Source organism: Emys orbicularis, chromosome 4 (assembly GCF_028017835.1).
Source record: "Emys orbicularis isolate rEmyOrb1 chromosome 4, rEmyOrb1.hap1, whole genome shotgun sequence".
Lineage (NCBI taxonomy): Eukaryota > Metazoa > Chordata > Testudines > Emydidae > Emys > Emys orbicularis.
The window spans coordinates 108,462,741-108,485,953 of NC_088686.1; the positions used below are offsets into that span (position 1 = coordinate 108,462,741).

The 23,213-nt window shown below is 48.7% G+C and overlaps 1 protein-coding gene across 3 annotated transcripts in view; it reads left to right on the forward strand.

The window, feature by feature from the left end:
• Window positions 1-1,140: 1,140 nt before the first annotated feature.
• Window positions 1,141-23,213, forward strand: part of SYT12 (synaptotagmin 12) — a 41,944-nt gene continuing 19,871 nt past the window's right edge. Inside the window, exons 1-4 of one of the 3 annotated variants that reach the window (XM_065404182.1) lie at window positions 1,141-1,174; window positions 2,197-2,235; window positions 3,375-3,568; window positions 6,610-7,002. In XM_065404182.1, coding sequence (XP_065260254.1) covers window positions 1,141-1,174; window positions 2,197-2,235; window positions 3,375-3,568; window positions 6,610-7,002 — 660 coding nt within the window. Of the gene's footprint in view, window positions 1,175-2,023; window positions 2,079-2,196; window positions 2,236-3,374; window positions 3,569-6,609; window positions 7,003-23,213 lie in introns of those variants that run through there. The other 2 variants (XM_065404185.1, XM_065404183.1) reach the window with 2 other exon arrangements.

The window sequence follows — 23,213 nt, forward strand, 5'->3', positions numbered from 1 at the left end:
TTGAAAAGAAAAAAATGTCGACCAAAATTACATTTTGTTATAGTTGGGGAGGGGGGGGAGGCGAGTTTCATTGGAAAAAAACCTTTTTTTTGCAGGAGTGGGGAGGGGCATGGAAGTGGGTGAGGTCTATAAATAGTCACAGGCATATTCCCACGTATCTATTGTGCATCACTTATAATGTCAAGTGCAAACCAGCTCTCTCCAGATGGTCCAGAACAGCATCCAGCCCCTCTCTGGGCCGCATGACAGAAAGTCAAACCCAGGCCTTGTAGTCCAGCAACAGCCACAGCTGCAACTGAGCAGACTCTGAGTAAGGAGCTGCAGTGCCCAGACCCTCTCTCTGCTAATGCTAGTGCTCTATCTCCCCCTTCCTGAATTAAAGAGAAATCGAGGTCTGGGGCTGGAGCTCCCTAACATGTAGGTTTCATATACAAAGTTTTGGTTTAGTCCAGTGTTCAGATTGAGGTCTGGGTTTGGATTCCAACCACCCAGAAAGTTTTGGGGTGTCTGACTCCAGGGTTTGGTTTGAGCCCATCCCTACATTGGTCACATATAGAATGCCATGTGCCCCTGAAATCAGGAAGCCAATCCTGGTGTTGCAGGGATCGGCCCTGTTTCTGGTAAAGCCCCTTGCGTGCTGGACATCTGAAGAAAGTGCCAGCCAGCTGAACTGTGAAACTGACAATAGGCTGGGGCAGATACCTCTGCCACCAGATCTGTCAGGGGCTGACACTCTGCCTTTCTTCTCAGGTAGGTTTCCAGTGTCTCCCTCCTTCCCCCTCCTCCACACAATCTTTGAACCAGCACCTCACATGCAGCGCAGCAGGCCAGGGAGAGTCTGTGTGGCTGAGGAGAGGGAGAAATGGACAACCTTTTTTTGCTAAACCTTCCAAGCACATCTCCCTGATGCTCACCAAGACCCTTCCCTGTGCATGCCCTGTGGCAGAAGCCCTGGTTTTTCACTGTGATCATCTGGTCATCTGTCACGGGGCAGAATTTAAATCCAGTGACTGACTGATTGGAAATGCTCTTGTGTGAGAGATCAAATACCTCCCTCTTCTCTGTGTGCTTCTCCTCTCCTGATTACTTTTGTTTGTACATTTCAGGCAGTCTCTCTAGCTGAGAGTAATAGAGCTGGACATGGACAGTAATATAGCTGAATACCGCATCAGTGGTGAGTACCTCTAAACAAGCACTAGGGAACATTGTTTGGGATTGATTTGAGCTGTAATTCTCCCAGCTGGAGAACAGAGAACAGCTGCCTTTCTGGGTGTCCGATGGGACTGGTACAGTGACCAGTTCTGAGAGCTCCGCGTGGAAGTACTCTGAGCACAACGTATACACCTGTAGAACTCACTTTTGCAGGGCATTACTGAGGCTACTAAATTGGAAACCTTTGCAAAATGGGATTATTTCCCCCCCAAAAAAACATTAAAGTGAAGTCGGTGCGTACCAGTGGTTTGGAATGTTAGTTTTAATAAACCCTCCACTGTGTAGTAAGCCAGGAATTGGAGAATTAAGGGGTGTTGAGAATAATTCATTGATATTTTGAAGTGCTCTAAGTATGGGGGCCATATACAGAATAAAACTTGCAATACTTCTTAGATTGTAATTGGGGCATGGCCTGTCTTTGTTCTGTGTTTGTACAGTACCTATCACAATGGCATCTTGGTCCATGATTAGGGTTCCCAAGTGCTACACAAGAAATAATGAATCATGATACACCCACTAGGATAAAAATCAAAAGGGCACACCATCTTCATCTAATCCATCTATCGATCCATCTATTTTTGTATTGCAGTAGAATCTAGGCACCCCAGACCGGAATCAGGGTCTCATTGAGCTTGGGACTGTACAAGCAGAACAAAAAGATGGTCCCTGGGCTGTCCCAAAGAGTTTACAATCTAAGTACAAATGAAGAGACAAAGGGAAGTACAAGATAATGATGAGACAGTACTGGTCAGTGTGAAGAGGAGTGACCACAGCATACCTCATGCTTCACAGCCCAAGCTGATCACCAGCCATGATCAGGAAAAACTCCCCTTCTCTCCCCACTCTATCACAATTAGATCTATTTTATAAGTATTATGGCTTCCTCTGACACATCCCTCACTGACCATTGTCAGAGACAGGGCGTGGATGTAGGTTCTGCTCAAATATGATATTCACAAAAAGTCTTGGTTGTATATTTTTTAGACTGTTCAAGAGATGATGCCAATGGACCAGAATGTTGTCGTAAGAAAAGGGTCTGCTATTAGAGAAAAGGCCAGCCTTCTACTTTCACTGCTGGAGGCACAGATCTCATGGTGGCATTGCGTGACAAGGATTTAATTTCTTGTTGCATGTTGAATGATGGATGTAGATTTAATCATTTTATGTGATGGATGCTGGCACAATGCAGCAACAATTGTGAAATGTACCTGCAAACTCCTGCATTCTCTTAGGTTGACAGTGAAGAATGCAGATTTTTCTCTGTATAGCCAGATAGGCATAGGAAGCTTTCTCCCAAATTCATTTGGCATCACTAACCCATTGGGAACTGGCCTTGTAGAAAGGACAATGTATTTCATACACCCAGAGAGTATGTTCTGTACACTTTATATATATATAAAATCATCTATTGAGGTAAATTGTCAGAGTTCCATTGACTTTGATGGAGCTCTGACACTTTATATTAGCTGAGGATCTGGCTTACTTTGTGTATAGGCGTGGGGGCTGAAATATATGAAAGCGACCACGCACAAATTCGTTCATAAGTGAGTGAAACGACGATTGCGATTTGCATCACAGCTCTTTGGTGGGAAACAATTACACAGGAGCTGCCATTTTACAGGAGCGGATGAATGATCCATCTGGTCTGGTGTCCTGTTTCTGACAGTGGCCAATGCCACATGCTTCAGAAGAAGATTGAGCTCAGTCCCCCTTTTTCCCCATAATTCAGGGATGGGCATTCCTTCCTGGCCCTGGCTGGTGATCAGTCTGTGCTCTGAAGCATGAGGATTGAGAGCCCTTGGCTAGTGTAACTTCAGATACCCTTGTGATTCACTTAACGATGATACCTAATCCTCTTTATGAATTTACTTAGCAGCATTCCCCATTAAAAGCCTGGCACTGTTGCTCTGAAGTGAAATGCTGTCACTAGATATCTTGTCCAGGAATTGCCAGACTGGATCAGACCCAAGGTCCTTCTGGTCCAGTATCCTGTCTCTGACTGTGGCCAGCACCAGATGCTACAGAGGAAGGTGTAAGAAACCCTGCGGCAGGCGGATGCAGGATACTCTGCCACACATTAGTTCTCATCCTCATCACTGAGAGATTGGTTTAATATCTCTGCCCCGGACCCCACTCCTGACAATAACTCTCCTCTCTTCTAGTCATAAAGAGTCCGCACGGGTGGGAAATAGGAATCTATGTGACTGGCGCACTTGTTCTGCTGGGAATAGCTGCACTAAACCTGTGGAAACTATGGAAGTCTGGGAATTATCCAACACCGTCTCCATTTCCCAACTACAACTACCGATATCTGGAACAAAAGTACGGGACTACGTATTCGGACATCAAACACAAGGTAAAAGCCCTTCCTGTTCAGTGTGACCAGGTCGCTAAACATTCCCACCAGCCATCAAGCTCTTATAAAGACAGATCAATATGGAGAAGGTAACCAGCTCAAACCTTTGATTTCCTCAGCAAGGTCTCAAACAGAGGAAGAAACATCAAGCATTATTTGGGGGGTAATTTAAATGTCAGGAATGCATGTTTTGGGGAAAAACAAATAAACCTTGATCACAAGCCTGGCTAAATATACTGGGCCAGATCCTCTGCTGGTATAAGTTGGCATGTCTCCACTCACCTCAGCTGTGGATCTGGCCCATTGGGTCTGAAGCCTAGCATTCAATTGTTACCAGCAGCCAGGACCGGCTCTAGGCACCAGCAAAGCAAGCACGTGCTTGGGACGGCACAATTCCAGGGGTGGCATTCCGGCCATTCTTTTTTTTTGCTTGGGCAGTTGTGCTCTCGGAGCTTGGGGTGGCAAAAAACCTAGAGCCGGCCCCGCAAGCAGCCAGGAGGCAGAGGTGGACTTTGAAATTCGCTGCATGTCACTAGGACATCAGCCTTCTGAAGAATATACTGACATGGTGTAAAATATCAGGGGATAGCCGTGTTAGTCTGTGTTGATGCATCCGAAGAAGTGAGGTTTTTACCCACGAAAGCTTATGCCCAAATAAATCTGTTAGTCTTTAAGGTGCCACCAGACTCCTTGTTGTTTTTATACTGACATGGTTGCACTGTCTCATTCTGGTCACCAGCATTCTTTGGTATTGTTTTCCATAGACAAAGAGAGAGCATATGCTTTGGGTCTGGCTCCTACTTTGGAGTTTACTTAGCTCATGATGCAACTATTGCCTCGTAAACAGGGAGTGTCCTCAAGGTATGGAAATAGAAGCTCGGTCGGACAAGCTGCTGTCAGGAGGACGGGAAAATTCACAAAAGAGACTCTAAATCCACCAGAGTAGCTATTAACACCAACAAAGAAAGGAAAAATCAAGGCTGGGTTATTGCTTGTGAGTCTGAGCAGGATGGGGAGTTAAAGACTGGAAGCCACAGTTCTAGTCACCTTATTACAAAGAGGACACTGTAGAAATGGAAGAGGCTCAAGGGAGCTGAGAGCAAACAGACTGATACAGGGGCTTTAACTTAGGGCTTGATCCAAAGCGCACTGAAATCAATGAGCGTCTATTCCTCAACTTCAATGAGCTTTGGATCAGGCCCTTAAGTGAGAGAAGAAACAGAAGGCACTAGACATGGGGTGTTTGTAAATTAAAGGAGAAGATATGCATAGGCCGAAACAAACAAGGGCACGGGAAGGCAAGAGAAATGACAGGATTGTCCGATGACATGGTGCAAGAAGACGTGGAGCTGATCCAGCTCCACTGAAGTAAATGGAAAGATGCCCACTGACTTCAATGGGAGTTGGATCAGGGCCTCTGAGTTAAACAGGCGTTCTTCAGAACATGGAACTCCAACCCCAGTGAAGTCACTAGAAAGCAGCATAAACCACAGCAGAAAAATGCAAGAAGGAAATTAGGAAGGCGATGAAGAAATTTGAAGAGCTTATAGCCATAGATAAAAAAACAAATCACACAATGTTCTTTACATCTATTAGAAGCAGGAAACCTGCAAGAGAATTGGTGGGATGGCTGGACCACGAGGGGGGTACAATGAACAGTTACATGGCAGAGCAACCAAATGATTGCTTTGCATCAGCCTTTCATATAGGCAGGGTTGGGAAGGTACTTGTCCTAGACCTGAGCTAAAGGAACATATGACCCGGTAGGTCCCTTCCAGTCCTCAAGTCCAGTCCCCTGAGATTACAGGCAACCCTGTCATCTAATCATGTTAAGGAATTTATCAAGTTTCATCATAAAACCAGGTAGGTTGTTTGCCCCTACTACTCCTATTGGGAGGCTGCCCCAGAACCTCACTCCTTTGATAGTTGGAAAACTTCTACTTTCCAGCCTGCGTTTATTCATGGCCAGTTTATACCCATGTGTTCTTGTGCCAATATCGGCCTTAGTTTAAATAGCTCTTCTCTCTCCTTGCTGTTTACCCTCTGGACGTATTCATAGAGAGCAGTCATATCCCTTCTCAGCCACGCTCTTTTTAGTCCTCTCTCGTTAAGATAGGCTCTCCGTTCCCCTGATCATCTTAGTAGCTTTTCTCTGCACCTGTTCCAGTGTGAATTCATCTTTCTTGAACCTGGGTGGTCAGAACTGTACACACTATTTCAGATGGGAATCTCTCTTCGTTACCTATAGGTCATAATACTACTGACAACATTTTCAGTAGTACCTATGTTACTTGGAGCCAAAGTCTCATTGAAAGTCAATGGGATTTAGGCTTCTAATGCTTAAATCACTTTGAAAATGGAACTTAGGCTCCGAAGCTGCTTAGGCACTTAAGGAAATTTTACCCCATCTCTTATTTATGGGCTAAATGCTATTGGGTAACATGATCAGACACTTGAGCAAGTATAGTTCACCCAGTAGGGGGCAGTGGTACATGTTATGTATTAGCGGTAGTCAAAAAACCAGAAGGGGGATGGATTTGTGGAGAAATTGCAATTTTTTTTAAATTAATTAGTTTTCATTTTTTGTCTCTTTTTCATCTTTTTTTTTGTTTTTCTTCCAAAATGGAAAATTTTCAAAAATGATTTGTTATGAATATTTATATTTACAAATAACTAAGGTGTCACTTAGTTGACTCATGTCACTTAGTTGACTAATGAAAAGTTACCCTGCAGCAAAACGAGAAAGGGAGAAAAAAGGGATGAGAAGGGGCTTTCGTATCGTATATAGCATATATGAACTAGTGCGTTATCAAGTCTCTCTTAAATGACCTAAGCACTTGTCCTGGAAGACTGTGCCACAGCCTAATGCTGTAGATCTTCTTGTTAAGGAATTACCTTCATATCCCATGGCCATTACATATTTAGACCCCTTAGCACTTAAGAACTCCATATGCTTCGTTTCACATGTAGTAAGAAGTAGTTCAGAGGAGAAGGGGTTAATCCAACCTGAGTAGCTCTTCTATCCTTTCCTATGTCTGCAGAGAGGGGGAGCCTCAAACTTCCGGAAGGCAGCAGAAAGGACGTCCCCTGTCCGCAAGCCCAGCCTGAAGATGGATGACACCTTTGAGAACATCAATGAGCTGGGTACCTTAGAGTTGATGAGCAAAGACCTAGATCTGGGTCCATTCGGGCCACTGAAGAAATCCGTGTCCACTGACTCCCTCAGCTCCATCTCCTCCATCGGGAATAACTTTGGCCAAGACTTCACTGTGGGCCAGGTGGAAGTCAACATGGAATACGATGTGTTCTCCAACACCCTGCACGTCACGCTGCTGCAAGGGAAGGACCTCCTGGAGAAGGAGGACGTCAACTTTGAGTCGTGCTTTGTGCGCATCAGCTTGCTCCCAGATGAACAAATCATTGGCATTTCCAGGGTAAGTGTCTGTCACCTTCTCTTGCAGCATGTTTGGAGGTGTGTGTGTTAAGTGAAATGCGTATGAGACTAGTCGTTGTTCATGCTATACACACCTCTGAGGAGCTAGATCTCAACCTCCTTGTGGCGAATTGGCTGAGCAGTCAGGGGTCAAATGTGAGGGTGCATCTCCCGCTGCTCTTCTTCCCTGATAGGAGGGTGATAGGGCAGCAACAGTCAGTAGGGTCAGGGTGGATGGATGATTTATGAGGAGTGGGCCACAGAGGCAGGGGGTTTCAGAGCCCTGGGAGAAGTACGATAGCTGGAAGCAGTTGGCAGAGTGATTATTGTGACCCACTGCAACTTAGGGCCTCCTAGTGCTTGGAATGGCTACAACATTACCTCCAAGCTCACGGTACCAGATAGCTAGGTGTTGGTATGGCAGAGTGCTCATGCAACCCTACCGCTGGGGAGAAGGGCGGTGTGGGGTAGGCAGCGATGAGGAGGGACAGACTTCCACCAAATGTGCTGTAGCCTATGGGAAAATGCTTTGAGGAGGAGACCATGGCCTCAGATCTTGTCTCTACTGGCTGCTGTCTATATTTTCATGTACTTCATAGCCCTTATTACTGACCAAGACCTTGTATCCCACCCCAGGAGCCTGCCTGTGCTCTCCAGCTGGCTCTGAGGGAAAACTGATTGCGACAGGAGCACTCCAGCCTCCAAATACTGCTCCTCAGCACATGCAGCTGCTCTGATTTGCTGCCCTTTCCAGGAGGCAGGCGAGGGAATAGGGCAGGGCCGCGAATCGGGTGCAGACTTCCCCAAAGGAAGTCTATAAGCGTATAGTCGGTGGGGCATAGTGCTGGCTGGTCTGGTTTTGGTCATACCTCTGCTCGCTGCTAGTTATATTTCTATGCCTGGAATGGAGGGGGAGACGGCTAATGGTGGGGAGGAAGGTGAGAGAAAGGAAGAATATTAAAGAGAGACAGTGGGAGACATGTCAGATCAGAAAAGAAATATAAGAGGGGTGGTTAGGTTGGGACCCAGCATGTGCTTAACCTGAGGCATATGAGTCTTCCTGTTGAAAGTCAGTGGAATTGCTCACATGCTTAACGTTTAAGCACCTACCTAAGTGTTTTGCTATATTGGGGCATTGAGAGGGGAAAAGCTGAACTGAAACACGAACAAATGATGCCAAACGATAGAGAAACGTGGGTGGGGAAAATCCAGAATGTGAAAAAGACTTGAAAGAAAGATGCATTGAAGATGGAGAATAGGGAGAGAAGAGAGAGGACCAAAAAAGATGTAGTCAGTCATTATTTTATCATATATATAAAATTTAGTTTCTATAAGATTTTTGTATGTGTGATTTGTTGTTGCTGTATTTGTGTGTGTTACCCCGGAGTCCCAGTCCTTGACCAGGACCTCATTGTGCTGGGCGCTGTACGAACACAGAACAAAAAAAAGGGTCCCTGCCCCCAAGGAGCTTACAATAGAAGTGTAAGACGAGAGACAACAGGTGGGGAAGCACAAGGAGACGCTGAGATAATACAGATCAGCATGTTAGACAGTGGTCTCAGCATACTAGCTACCTAACTGTTGTCAAGGTATGGAGGGGTTGGTTTGTGTTTTATTACTAGTGGCTTATTTATTTCTAGCAAATCTAACAAGTTTCCCAGTTTTGTACTCAGAGGGCCACTCCCCCATAAATCCACTGGCCTCGGACACTCTGTGGGTCATCAGTGATAGGTGTGCTGGGGCAGCTGCCCGGTCGCTCAGAGCGTGAAGGCTAAGCATTGGTGCCAACCACCATCCATTCTATTCCTCCTTCCGTTGCATGTGGCTCGCTCTTGCCTATCCTGTCCACCTCCGTCCTGTTGGAAATGGCTGTTTGCTTCCAGCAGGCGCGGGCTGGAGTCTTAGCAGCGTTGTGTGGTGTTTGTGCTTGGTTTCTGGACAAGCTGATTTGAGTGTGGCCAGGGAGGGAGAAGCCCCTGGGAGGCTAGATATGGAAAACGTGAAGACAATTAAAAGTTTGAGGAAACTGGACTGGAAGTTGCGTGTGGTTTCTGTAAATGGGACGTTCCTCCAGCTGGTGATCCTGATGGGCTCTGTGTGTGTCACGTAGGAGCAGGGCCGGCTCCAGCATTTCTGCTGCCCCAAGCAAAAAAAAAAAGCCGTGATCGGCGGCGGCAATTGGGGGGGGGGGGGGGGGGGGAGGAAAAGCCGCGATCGGTGGCGGCAGTTCAGCGGCAGGTCCTTCGCTCCTAGAGGGAGTGAGGGACCTGCCGCCCCCGAATTGCCACAGGTGCCGCCCCTCTCCCTTGGCCGCTCCAAGCACCTGCTTGTTAAGCTGGTGCCTGGAGCCGGCCCTGAGTAGGAGGCAAGTCTCTCTAAGGAGCTCGAAGGAACATGCAGGCATGTTTCACATTTGCACTTGCTCCAGGGCAATGATGCCCTTCTGCTCAGATCAGTACCGGGTTTACAATGGCGCCATGACGCTGGGTCCAGGCTCCAAAGGGGCCCCGACCCGCTCTACTTGGGCTGCAGTCCAAGGCCCCACCAGCTCTTCTCCATCCCCCGCCTCTGTCCCGCACCCACCGGCAGCCAAGCTCCCCCCTCCCCCACCTCTTCTCCACCTCCTCCCCCAGCATGCTGCGTTCCCGCTCCTCCCCCTCCCTCCCAGCGCTTCCCCCACTGCCAAACAGCTGTTTGCCAGTGCTCCAGGAGGGAGGGGGAGGAGCTGGGTTGCAGCGCGCTCTGGGGAGGAGGTGGAGCAAAGGCCTTGGGGGTGGAATCGGGGCAAGGCGGAGCAAAGGCGGGGCCCCCGCACTCCCCCTACACATATCCCCCTCCCCCTCCGTGAGCCGCTCAGGGTAGGGTGGACGGCTGGGAGCACCCCCACAGCCCCAGCCCCCTGCCCTGACTCCTGCACCCCCACACATACCCAGCCCCACCCTGAGCACGAAACGGGAGCTCCTGCACCCCCCACATTCCCACCTGCACCCCTTGCACCAAACAGGAGCTACCCCAGGTAAGCGCTCCACACCCCAACCTCCTGCCCCAACCCTGAGCCCCCTCCTGCATACTAACTCCTGGCCAGCCCTGCACCCCAACCCCCAGCCCGCTCCTGCACCCTAACTCCCTCCCAGACCCTGCACCCCCAGCCCTGACTCCTGCACCCCCCTCACACATCCTCAGCCACCTGCCCTCCCTGACTCCTGCACCCCCCCCATCCCCACTCCCACCCTGAGCACCAAACGGGAGCTTCTGCACACACACACACCCATATTCCCACTTGCACCCCTCGCACCAAATGGGAGCTGCCCCAGGTAAGCACTCAACACCCCAACCTCCTGCCCCAACCCTGAGCCCCCTCCCTCACCCTAATTCCCTCCCAGACCCTGCACCCCCAGCCCTAAGCCCCCTCCTGCACCCTAAGTCCTGGCCAGACCCTGCACCCCAACATTTTTACATTTTTTTTTTTATAAAACGCTCTTATCCAAAGCGCTTTACAATAGTTAGCTAACGGTACAAACAATATTTGGAAAGATCATTAAGAGGGTCCGCCGAGACCCTCAGCAATTTTCAAGTGGTCTGTGGAAAAATTAAGTTAGACTACAAAAACAATCAAGATACCTCACTTTATTTTCATTTACTTCCTATTACTTATAGGAGGAGGATGAAGGAAAAAAAGAATGAAAAACGGGGGCGGGGGGGAGATAAGAGAGAATGTTCTTTTTCTTGGCTGGGTCCCAAGGAGGGGCCCCAAAAATGAAGCTGAGCACAGGGCCCCACTAAGTCTAAATCCGCCACTGGGGCTGACCCCTCCCCCACAGCTCCCCATGCCCCCAGCTCCACATGCTGCTGCTGCTAGGACAGGGGCTGACCCCGTCCTCGCCCCAGCTCCCCACACTGCTGCCAGGGGCTGGGGCTGGCCCCTAAGCCCCCCAAGCCTCATTCTGGCTGGGGCTGACCCCCCAAGCCCTGCTACCTGACACCTCGCGTCACCGCCACACACACACACACGTTCCTCCATGCCCCACTAGGGGGGCACACCGGACTTTTTTGGTAAACTGGGCATTTGTTCATTTGCTCTTACCAACTGATCAGTTGGCAAGAGCAAATGGGATAAATGCCCGTTTTTGTTAAAAAAGACAGGATGGCCAGGACAGAGCTTAAAAAGGGAACTGTCCCGGCCAAACGGGGACGTATGGTCACCCTATCTCCAGGCAAGTGGATCCTGAGGGAGTCCGGCCAGGGTGGGGGCAGACCCTGACCTGGCTAATCGCGCCACTCCCGAGAGGCCGGAGTGATTCCCGCCCTGGCACTGGACCAGCCCCGTCACCTTCCAGCAGGGCTGGTGAGTGTGGTCGGGGGCAGGGTGTGAGGGAGTGGGTCTCTTGAGGTGTGTGTGGGGCTGCTGACCAGTGGGGGGTCTCTTGGGGAACAGTGGGGGAGGTCTGTGTGTTTGGATACGGGGCAGTGGGGGGTCTGAGTGGGGTGCTGTGTCGTTGTGGTGGTGGGCTGTGGGGAAGTGCATTGGGCAGTAGTGGTGCAGCTGTGTGTGGGGGTGCTGGGCAGGGGTGGTGGTGTGCAGGCCACTGTGCATTTCTGGTGGAGGGTCTGTGTGGGGGGCTGCTGGGCGTAGCAGTTCCAGGGAACGCTGGGCATAGGGAGTCGGGGGCTGCGTGGCACAGCATGGGCACGCTGGCAGCACAGGGCTGGGCAGGCCAGTGTGCGTCCGGCAACTGCCGGTTTGTATACAGTGCCCTTGCACTGGGCTGGGTGGAGCGGAGCTGGCCCCACCATGCTATGCCCCGTTGCCCATGGCTGGCCCCTTGCTCTGGGGACCGACCTCCCCATGCCATGCTCCTTTGCCCCCATGGGGGCCCACAAATATGTTTGGCACTAGGCCCACAAAAGTTTAATCCGGCCCTGGCTCAGATCCCTCTGCCCTGACGTGCATCAATTTATACATGTCAACATCCCAATTTACCTCCATGTGCACGAGCCAGGGCCAAAAGATTCAGATCGTTTCAACAAACGAGGAAATAAAATGACATCGCACAGGGAGAGCCTGGATTCTATGGTGTGTTTTTTCAAATCTTTCCCTTCCTAAATCTCCTTGCTGCAGCAGTTTCCTTTTAATTAGCCATGAGATAAGGAAAACACAATGCCAGATTTGCAAGTGCTCAGCACACACTACTGGGACTAGACCCTCCCTGCTGAGCTCTTTGCAAAATCTGGCCCCAATTAATAGACACACTTAGCTCTTATATAGCACTTTTTATCAGTAGATCTCAAAGCACTTCACAGTCTTTTAAATCACCCCTGTGAGATAACACAGGAGTATTGTACAGATGGGAAACTGAGGCACAGAGAGGCTAAGTGACTTGCCCAAGGTCACAGAAAATCTGTCAGAGCAGGGAATTGAACCCAGGTCTTCGGCCAGTGCCTTAACCACTCTACCATCCTTCCTCTATGGTGGTGGGTTCCTGATAATCTTGCTCATAAATTCTCTTGTTCCTTTTATTTTTTGAGGGGGCAATTTTTAAATAAATCCATTTCTGGTAAATGATGCTAGGTGGTCAGCTTGAGACACTCCAGTCTTGTTCTGCCATGGAGCAGGGACAGCTAGGCTTGCTTGCTTCTCCCCCACGCCCATCCCAATATGCCTTGGCTTTTACCTGGAGAGACACCCTTCAGTCCCCAGGATCATTCAATCCCTGGCCTCTCTGCTGCGGCGGCCCACAAGGGTGCCATTTAATACCAAGTGAGATGGTGGCTTTTGTGCCATAGAGTCCTGCCCAGCGGAGACCAAACTGAAATCACTAATTGATACAGCAAAGGCCACATAGGACAATGGTCAGAAATTAATGACTGATCACTGCCATTCTGGGCTGGATTTGAACCAGTCACCAAGGCCCTGATCCTCCAAAGGTCTCCGTGCAAGTGAACGCCTGTGGCCATGCCAGTGAAGTCAGTGGCGCTCCATACAGGTGCAGGACACCACCCACATGGAGTTATTTGCAGCTTTCCAGCTATTGCAGGATTAGGGCCCTACAGCTGAAAAGCTTCCTGCGCCATTGCTCTGAGAATTTCAGCCCCACACTGCAAAGTCACTTGTTAAGGTGGCAAAGAGCTTTCCATTATAAACCTGATTTTTGACCATATCCTCTAAGTTCCTCAATAAAAGAAGTCCTTAATACCCAACATGTCTCATGATTCTTCTCTAGCCAGCTGGGTTTCTTTGGTTGGGGGTTGTTTTTTGCTGCTTTCTGTTGCAAAGTTTGAGGTTAGTTGGGCCGGGCATCTTGGAGATAGTGAAGTTGGAGAGTGAGATTGTTCATTTTTGGAAAAGGCATATGATGCTTTTGTCTCTGGCCTAGACAGCCCAGCCTTGCTTTATTCAGTTGTCCTCAATGAGAAGGAGGGTTTGAACACTTAAGGCAGGTTGCATGGTTAATTCTGGAGTTATTTGCTATCCAAAATGGACACCCTGAACGTTCTGCCCAGTCCTGCCATATGTTGATGGCTGATCCTGTAGACAGTTGTGCCCCGCTAAGCTTTGGCTTAAAAAAGAAGTCTTCATATCACTGCAACTAGCTTAAAGATATGAACTGATTCCAAGAGGTGGAAGTTTGTCCAACTCATGGCAAAACACCCCAGCCTATCTCCTTTAAGCCAGATATAGGGTCTGATCCAAAGCCCATTGAAGTTAACAGGAACCTGTCCACTCATGTCAATGAGCTTTGGATCAGGCCCATAAAACAAACCCCCTCACAGCCTGAGCTAGAGAACTTAATCTACTTCTATACAGACTAGAACCCCAGTGTATCTGCAGCACCTCATCCCTCCTTCCCATTGGATGCTCAGACCCTGCTGCCCACCATTATCACGTTCACTCTTTACAAACTGGCGGCAGATGCCCGAGCACCGCACCAGGACACACTGAAGCCTGGTTCGTAGCAGTAGGAGATGCAGGAAACAGAACTTTACTGAACGTGAGAGACCAGTGCTGAGTCTCTACTATTTGTCCAGCTGCAACTTATCTCCCTCTTGCCTTCCAGAGCCCCTGGTCCTTCACCACCCCGATCCCTCTAGAAACGTGATCCTCTTTCTCAAGTTCCACTTATTCCGCTGCAAGGTCCACATGCAGAATGTTACATTTTCAGTTTGTAGGCCCTGCTACTTATGATTGGAGAGGCTCAGAACCAGTGGGGAGGGAAGGGAGGAATGCAAACATTGTCACAAATTATTGTTTCTTTTTTGCTAAAGTTTTGTTTTCACCAACACTTACTGACCAGCTTTATTTACAATGTACCAGTATCCATATTGGGTGGGCAGGGGTAGAGTTACAGTAGGGTTGCCAGTTTTGGATGGGCGTATTCCTGGAGGTTTCATCACATGACATCTTTAATTAAAGATTAATTTTTAATTCCTGGAGACTCCAGAACAATCCTGGAGGGATGGCAACCCTAAATTACAGGGCCAGAGTTAAGGTTGTCTTTGTGGAACCTTATCTCCAAATTTCCTGGCTCTCAAATATTTGGTGGTTTTGGAGGTTTTTTTAACTACAGTGGTATAAATATAATGTTGTTTGGAACTAACTGCTGCATATTTACAACTCTAACTCTGGCCTCACTGAATAGTTTATCTGGAAATTCAATGAACAAAAGAAGGGACAAATCATCTTAGTAGGTAGCAAATTTTGGCTTCCAAAGAGATCTGTATAAAATACTCCAGCAAGTATAAAATATTATCTTTAAAATATTTTGACAGTGCCCTTTTAAGAATAATTTTCAGCATAAAGACCAGACTCTCTGAATTTATGCTTTGTAGTTATTATTTATTGACTCTATTTACAATTCACTAACACTATTTATAGACGCATACTGGCCTGAGACAAGTAATGAAGACACATTAATCTCTTTCCTGTAGTGTGCTGCAGTCAATTGAAAAAAATAACTAACATTTATATAACATCTTTCCATTCATAGATCCCAAAAAGCTGTAGCAACCATAGATATTTATACATTGATCACTCCACCACTGATGTAGTGGAGCCATTTCTGAGAGCCCATCTTTTCCCCCAGAGAATACCCGGATCTCCCATTGACCTCAGTAGGAGTTGTTCATAACCCTTGGGGGAGCACAGGGCCATTGGGTGGCAGGCAGCAGCTGTCTAAGACCCAGATGTTGCAATTGGCTTTGCACAAGCAGACCCGGTGTTCTCAACTCAAGATAAGTCTCTCAATATCTGATGTTTTTCTTTAAACTCCAGTTCCCGGATTCATGTGGTTAGAGGAGAACCTGAGCTTTCGTTTAAAGAAACAGGAAGTTTCTAACCCTCATGATTGCAGAGAAAAGCTGGAAAATGTGAGGCTAGAGCATCCGAAAGGCTCAGAATCTGGACAAAGAAAAAGAACCTCAAATTAATTATTTTTAATGATTCCATGAGTTTTGAATGCTTGGGGTTGGCAATACCACAGAGCCCCATCGAAATCAATGTGATCTCTGTCTGTGTGCAAGGGTTTGTCTACACTGCAATTAGACCCGCGTGGCTGGCCCGTGCCACTGACTCAGGCTTGCAGGGCTCTAGCTCAGGGGCTGTTTAATTGCAGTGTAGGCGTTTGAGCTTAGACTGGAGCCTGGGCGGTGGGAGGTCCCAGAGCCCAGGCTGCAGCCCGAGCTGGAACATCGGTACCGCTTAACCCGAGTCAGCTGGCACAGGCCAGCCATGGGCTTGTAATTGCAGTGTAGAGACACCCCCAGAGTCTACCCATGCTTAGGGGATCAGAGCCCAGCAGTGCCCTGTGATGCCCCAGGACAATCAGTGGAGAATGCTGTACATCAGCTAAATGAAGCAACGGAGGATTTTACGAGAGCCAGATGTCCGGTGGTAAGTATCATGGTGTGCAGGATCTCAGCTTCCCGGACTGACTATAGGAACTGGCAGGGTGCAGAGAGGGAAGAAATGCAAACAAAGGTGATTTATACCACCCGAACACAGAGCTCCAAATGGTAGAACTCAGACAGGCATGTTCAGGCCTTAAGGGTGCATCTACACTGCAAAAACAGCCCTGTGGCAGTGAGTCTCAGAGGCCAGGTCAACTGACTCGGGCTTGCAGGGCTTGGCTACAGGCTAAAGTAGCAGTGTTGATGTTCCTGCTTGGGCTGGGGCCGGGGCTCTGAGGGTACGTCTACACTGAGATAAAAAACATGGAGTCTCAGACGCTGGGCTCCAGGCTGAGGCCAAACATTTACACTGCAGCTTTATAGCTCTCTGAGCCCAAGCCCCGTGAGCCTGAGTCAGCTGACCTGGGCTAGATGTGGCCATGCTGTGCTTCTTTTATCACAGTGTAGACATACCCTGAGGACCCACCCCTCTTGCCAGGTCTCAGATCCCGGGCTCCAGCCCAAGCAGGAACGTCTACGCTGCTAGTTTTAGCCCCGGTGTACTCGCCCCATGAGCCTGAGTCAGTTGATCCAGGCTCTGAGACTCGCTGCTGTGGGGTTTGGTTTTTTTACTTTGTAGACGTACCCTAATGCTCCTATCATATGATACTGGAGACATGTAGCCTCTGTGGTTCCGCCCTTCCCCTGACTACAGCAGGCAGTGTGGTGGTTTGTCACCCAGAGCCTGCCTCTGGCCCCATTCATCCTCTGTTCCACACAATCAGTCCCATCAACATGTCATTGGTCACCTTTCCCTTTGTCCTTGTGGGAGGGAAGCAAGGTCATTAACGAGCCTTTGGCCACTTGTCCCTTTCTGTGACAATAATCGGTGTGGAAGCCTTATCCACCGGCCTGCATTGTGTGTGAGGTGATCTCCCCCCACCCCAATGGCAGTGTCTGCCATGGCACTTCGTTGGCATCCAGTGCTGCAGTGCCATGCTGCATGAGCTTTGTCAGCTTACGCAGCCCGGCTGGATATCCCAGGTCACCATCTGTGACACAGCCTGTCTCTCTGGCAGCCCTGGGCATACTTAGTGCCTGAGAAGTCTATCCAGAAGCTCAAGGGAAGTGAAAACAGCGCAGCCTGCAACAGTGTTTGTTTATTTCCACAGGCCAGAAACAGCATCATTTATTTGCAGAGTGACAGTCACCCCATTGTGTTGAGTAATGATCAGTAAGAGGCCAATGCTCCTTTAGCGTTGTGTTTATCTACGGCAAAAGCAGAGTATTACGGTTACTGTGGGAACCAGAGCTTTCACAATTTTTGTGTGCACAAAATCTCAGCCATGAGGACTGCATTCAGGTTAGCTATTTGCAGTGAGTAGATTACACTCCACAGTGGCACAAGATCAGTGTCTTTCCTCTTAAAGGTTACTTGCCATTTCTCACTGGAAACTCCTGAGGGTCCGTAGTGACCAGCTGTGTAATCTGGAAGTCATTTGCACTGCACAATAACAACAACTTCTTTATGGGTTTTACAAACTTATGAACAGCTTCATGTATTCTTGTGCGCCTGTAGATGGCACTCTTTATATTAACTGTCTACCTATACTCTCATATAGTCAGCTATATCTTGTTTATATGTAACACCTGTAATGCTTAGGGCAGGAGCATCAAACGTATGGCCCATAGAACAGTTTCATCTGGCCCATGGACTTCCCATGACTCTACCTGTTCTGTTCATTCCCTCTGGGGCACCTGTCATTGTCCACTGTGGGAAGACAGTATACTGGGCTAGATGGACCTTTGGTCTGATCCAGTATGGTCGTTCTTATGTTCCCTATATGAAATCCCCAGCCCTCCTGCACATGGGAGAAGTCTGAGTTCCCACAAAATGCTGGGCCTCTCTTTTTAAAAAGTCTGGTTGCTGAGTGGGTAAGACGCTCCACTACAATCCTGACAGTCGTGGCTTCAAGTCTCACTTGATCTCACGTTGAAAGGCCACCTCCAGTTCACCCAGCTGCAAAATGCGTACCTGATCCACCAGGTTGGGGCAGTCAGATGTGATGCTGGCCATGTCACTCCCTTTTGTACCATTGGCTATGAAACTGATGTGCCTTATCTGCATCCATGCGATGAGCCACTGGCTTGGGGGAACTTTGAGTTTAACTCTTTTTAAACCCAAACTGAAGATGGCAATGAAAAGTACAGTCTGAAGAAACAGACGAGGCTGGTTTTGCCTTGCTGGATGGCTGGTGGAGCTGGATTCCAGTTGCTGCGTTTACTGCTTAAGTGTTCTCATCACAGAAGTAGTGTTACATTATTCAGGTAATTAACACCCTTGGACTGCACACTGTGATAAATAGTGTTGTTATTAAGCAGGCCTTGGGAGAGTTCCATGTGCATAGAAAGGGCAGGGCTAGATGCTGGCAGGTTTGATAGATATTGTTCAGTGCCCTCCATCACGGCTAAGTTAGAGGTGGTAGCACATTCAGTTGGCCCAGCTGAGCAATTTAAAGACCTCTCCATAGAGAACAGGCAGCTGCACATTCTCTTAACTATAAAATCTTAACAAGCCTGCAGGGAGGAGGAAAAGCCTGAAAATCAACTTTTAAGAACCCCAAAGTTTTGTCTGTGTGTTCAGGTTTCTAAGACAGCTAAACCTGAACCTAAGCAGAGAAACCCCCCTGAACATATTTCTCAGTCTCACTTTCAAGCCGTGTTCCATTCAAACACAGCTAGGAAGGTGGAAGGAAAGCAGATGTGATGAGACCTGTTTTGTCATGTAGGCATGAATGGTAAGCCCAAAAAATAATGAGCTCTCTGCTTCCACTGAAGTCAACAAGAGCTATGGGTGCTTGCAGTAGAAGGGGGATGTGTTTAGTTACGGTCAATAACCACGCTGTTGTGCTATTTGGAATCACAGTCTTAAACAGAGGATGTGTTTAGTTAAAAAACAACTGCAAATATAAGTGTTGCCCACTGTTGTGATTTTATCATGAGTCTGACAATGTTTGATATTTTTCTTAAAGCGCCAGCTTCCAGAGTCTAGCAAATACCTTAGAATCTGTGTTGTTGTTGTTGTTGTTGTTTTTTTAAGGTAAATTTCTTGCACTCGTAGTTGCAGAGAAAAAAACTTAAAACATGGCTAGAGTTACACCTTAAAGTTTAGAAACCAGAAGGCAGAGAAAAACTATTATTTTTCAGCCAGTCTCATTATTTATTTTTGGGGGGCCTGACCATGATTTTTGAATGTTTGAGGTTGGCTGTAGTGAGACTCAAACAGGCTTCCACTCAACTCGAGTTACAGCTTTGTCTCTCTTGTTTACCGGGGCTATTCCTTGTTCGGAACTCTATAAAGTGAACAGAGACTTCTAGTGGCTGAGCTTGACGTGCACTTCAAGTAAACGTATCATTTCACATATAGTCCATCAGTGTATTAGAAATTGTCGCTCCTGACAGTGCCAGCACCAGTACAGTTGGGACCCAGCAGCTCCATAAAAACAATTATAATGAGGGAGAGCATCATTAATTCTGCATGTAAACAGTGCTACTATAACTGCTGGGAAATGGTTGGGTTTGTAGAATTGGGCTGGCTATCTTGGGGTTGAGAGGAAAGCTTCCTCCATTCACCTCTGACTTTTTACTCAACACAGCTGTGGGACTCATGCATTTTCCGGTTCTCCCCAATTTCCATACACCTGTTCTGATCCTGCCTCTCTCTGGGTGAGCTGCTGAGCCCATGAAAGCAGCTTTCTTAGTATTCCTGTGCTCTCAATGTGTCCCGAATGAAGAAATATAGAACAGCAGGAGGGGAGGAGGAAGTTAATTTAAATACTTTCTGCCCCTCCAGGCAGGTTCAAAATCAGTTTGAAGGCGAGGTGAAGGTTTGCATCCATTATGCTCCTCACTGAACCCATTGTCCCTCCACCACCACGGTACTGCTGGGACCGGCGCTAAGCAATTCCTCTGGTGTAGAGAGAGATGAGATAGTATTTCAATGACCGCTTGAGCCCTAGAGCCCTCATTAGAGAGGCGCTCCTTGGAGGAAAGAGGGCAGGAAAGCAGTAGGAAGGTGTCTCTGTCTCGAGAACGTCAGAGCGAGGGTGCTGAGTGTGAGCACTGCAGGGAGCAGGGGGATTGCTTGCAGTCCTTGGGGAATAGCAGGCCTGCTGGTCTGCTGGAGCTTGGGGAGGAGACTGATTCCTTTCGAAGCACCAGTTCATTTAAAGCTACTGGTCTTCACTGTCCCATTCGCCAGTCCGCTGCACACTCGCCCTGAATCCCTGCAAGGATGGCTTTGTGGCCAAGGCTTGGCAATGGGACACAGAAGAGCTGGTTCAGTTCCTGCCACAGACTCCATGTGTGACCCTGGACAAGTCCCTTAGGGTACGTCTATGCTGCAGTAAAAAACCCATGGCAGCGAGTCTCAGGCCCAGCTCACAGGCTCGTGGGGCTTGTGCTAGACGGCTAAAAACAGCAGTGCAGGTGTTCCCACGTGGGCGGGAGCCCAGGGTCTGAAACCCAGGGAGAGGGAGCCCAAACATCTACGCTGCTATTTTTCTCCCGGGAGCCTGAGTCAGCAGATTAACAGCAGGTGGGAATGTGAGTGCTCCGAATTGGGTGACCATGCACAGCCCATTCACTGCAGTTCTCCAAGCAGAATGCTTACGGGATTAATCTCAATGCAGCTACTCACTTTGGAATTTAGCCAGGACACCAGGGCTTATGCATTGGTTGTGAAAAAGACCAGGGTTTCTTTAACGACCATGAGTGATCTGGATGTTGCATTTCTACGGCATGCAGGCCCTCACACCGAGATGGGGCATTGGTTCAGCTCTCTCATCTAGCTCTGAGCAGGCCAGGCAGTGCTTGGAGCTGACACAAGTACAGCCCGATGGGCCTGGCTCCTGCTGCTTTTCTAACTGGGGCTGAGTAAATTAGGAGTCAGCTGGGGAAAGTGAATGTAACTGTTGGTGATGACATTGTGAAGCCCAAAGACAGAGCAGGGAGCATTTCCCTGCACGGTTGCAGTTGCATGCGTTGTTATTAATTCTTGCAGGCCCCTGCGCTCCGGATGTGATAGGAGAATGAAGGGGGAGGAATTGCCTTTCAAATGTCCCGTGGCAAGACATGACAGCCCATTATGATAACTAACTGACAGATGCAGCACTTCTGGGGTGTGCCCCGGTGGAATTGCTGTGTCTAGGGTCTGCCAGAGGAGTCGCTAGAGAGCAATACAGAGTGCTCCCTTCCCTAGGACCTTGCTTTGCTGCTGAATATAGAAAAGCACTCAGGGTCTCACACCACAGTGCACTGAACTACTTGGAGGGTCACTGGTGTCAACCCTTTTCATTATGGATGGGGGCCTGGATCAGACAGGAGCAGGAGCCCCTCGAGCTTTGGCTGAACCTTGAATTGAACTGTCTTGAGGGTTCAAAAAATCTTGATTCACTTTTTAAAAAAAATGAATTAATGGGTTTTGTGCCTGTTGGTGCTTCCAGGGCAGGAAGCGGGAGCAGCAGAGCCTCTGACTCTGAATGGATACAAAAAGCCTGTGATTGGGTGAGTCCCTTCTCCCATTTTTCAGATCCAAGGTGTTTTCCCAGCTCAGCTAGTGGGAGCTTAGCCAGATCTCATCTGAACCTTCAGGTTCACCCATCTGTTCAATGGAGTTTCTTTGCATTACTACACTGGAGACCCCAGGGGCTGCTGGAACCTAACGTCTGCAGCTGCTGGTAGGAGCACCCCAACTTTCCTAGCTATGTGTCTGTGCAGAGCCTGTGAAACCAGCATTCTGGCCCCCGCAGCTGTCAGGGAAACATGCACATCGAATCAGCAACAGGGGTCAGATGGCTGGAAACTTGTCAGTGTTTATTAAGAGGGCTGCTTTCATCCCTCTCTTCCTTCAGGACTTCCTCTCCCTCCTTTGGAATGGGGTCAGTGGGAGAATATGGGACAGGGAGGGAGATTGCTAAGAAGTCCCACTCTCCCCTGGTGCTGTATCAACTCTCTGCAGAACTGGGACCCAGTCAGGCAATGAGTCCTCCTTTTATAAACTCTGTTTCAACCAGCCATTCGGTTCTAGTTCCTGTCTCAGAATGAATACAGCAAAGCATCTAAGCTGCCAGGTTTGGGGGAAACAGACCCTGTCACTGTTGACAAATCTAACTGACACCTCAGGAGGAAAGTGACCTCATTTCCAGACACTGTTGTAACACAACTCCCTGGGATGGGGCTGGTACCTGGGATCTTTGGTGCTAAAAGCCTCAGCAGCTGCTGTATTACAGACCTGGATTCTAGTCCAAGCTTTGTCTGGTGAGCTCTTATGCAGCCTCTCATGTAACTGATTTGTAAAATGCCAGGATGCTATTTGGCTGTCTTCTGGAAAGTAACGAGGCCTTGCTCTATACCGAGTGAAGTGTAAACAGCAGGGAGAAGTCAGACCAGAACTCACAGGCTTGGTCTACACTTTAAAATTAGACCGACCTAGCTACATCGCCCAGGGCTGTGAAAAATTTCGTGCCCCGAGCACCAGTTAGATCGACCTAACCCCCAGTGTAGACGTGGCTAGATTGATTGAAGAATTCTACCGTCGATCTAGCTACCGCTTCTTGGAGAGGTGGAGTAACTACACGGATGGGAAAACCCCATCTGTCTATGTGGGAAGTGTCTACAGCACAGCCCCACCGCCAGAGCCGTGCCGCTGGAGCGGAGACATGGCCTTGGTTTCCAGGCTCTCTGCTTAGTGCACTTCCCCCTCGCTGCCAGGCTATTAGCAGAGGAGTATGTCTCACCTGTGAAGCATGGACCAGGCAGCCGGATTGAGCTGAAAGGCAGAACACCTGGCACAATCCCATGCGTGCAAGAGCTCTGCTGCTAACAAACGATGCTGTTGCACCAACGACCTGGCTGCTGGGTCCAAAACTGCATCGTTTGCCTCTGTTAAGTAGAAGCCAGCGAAACAGAAATCCAGCTCCGCTGAGTTCCTCCCCACCAGTGGGGGAGGGGATTTCCTGTAATGGACAACGTTGCCTTTCAGGGACAGTGCACCAGTCCCTGACTTAGCACTGCAGGCTTTCTCCTCTATGCCGCAAACCTCCCACGCACACTGGGTGGGATTGAGAGAAAGCAGGCAGGGATGGAGGAGGAAGGGCTTGCTTTATGGCTTTATGCTCTCAGAGAAAGCTCTAATTGTCCTGATTCAAACTAGATGCTTTCTCAGTGCAGCCACTGCAGTGATCAGTTAGAAACAGCCTGTCCCATTGGGAATGAAGCCCTGTTTTCCTGCTGGATAGCAGATTTGGTCATTAATTGCTGTGATGCCTG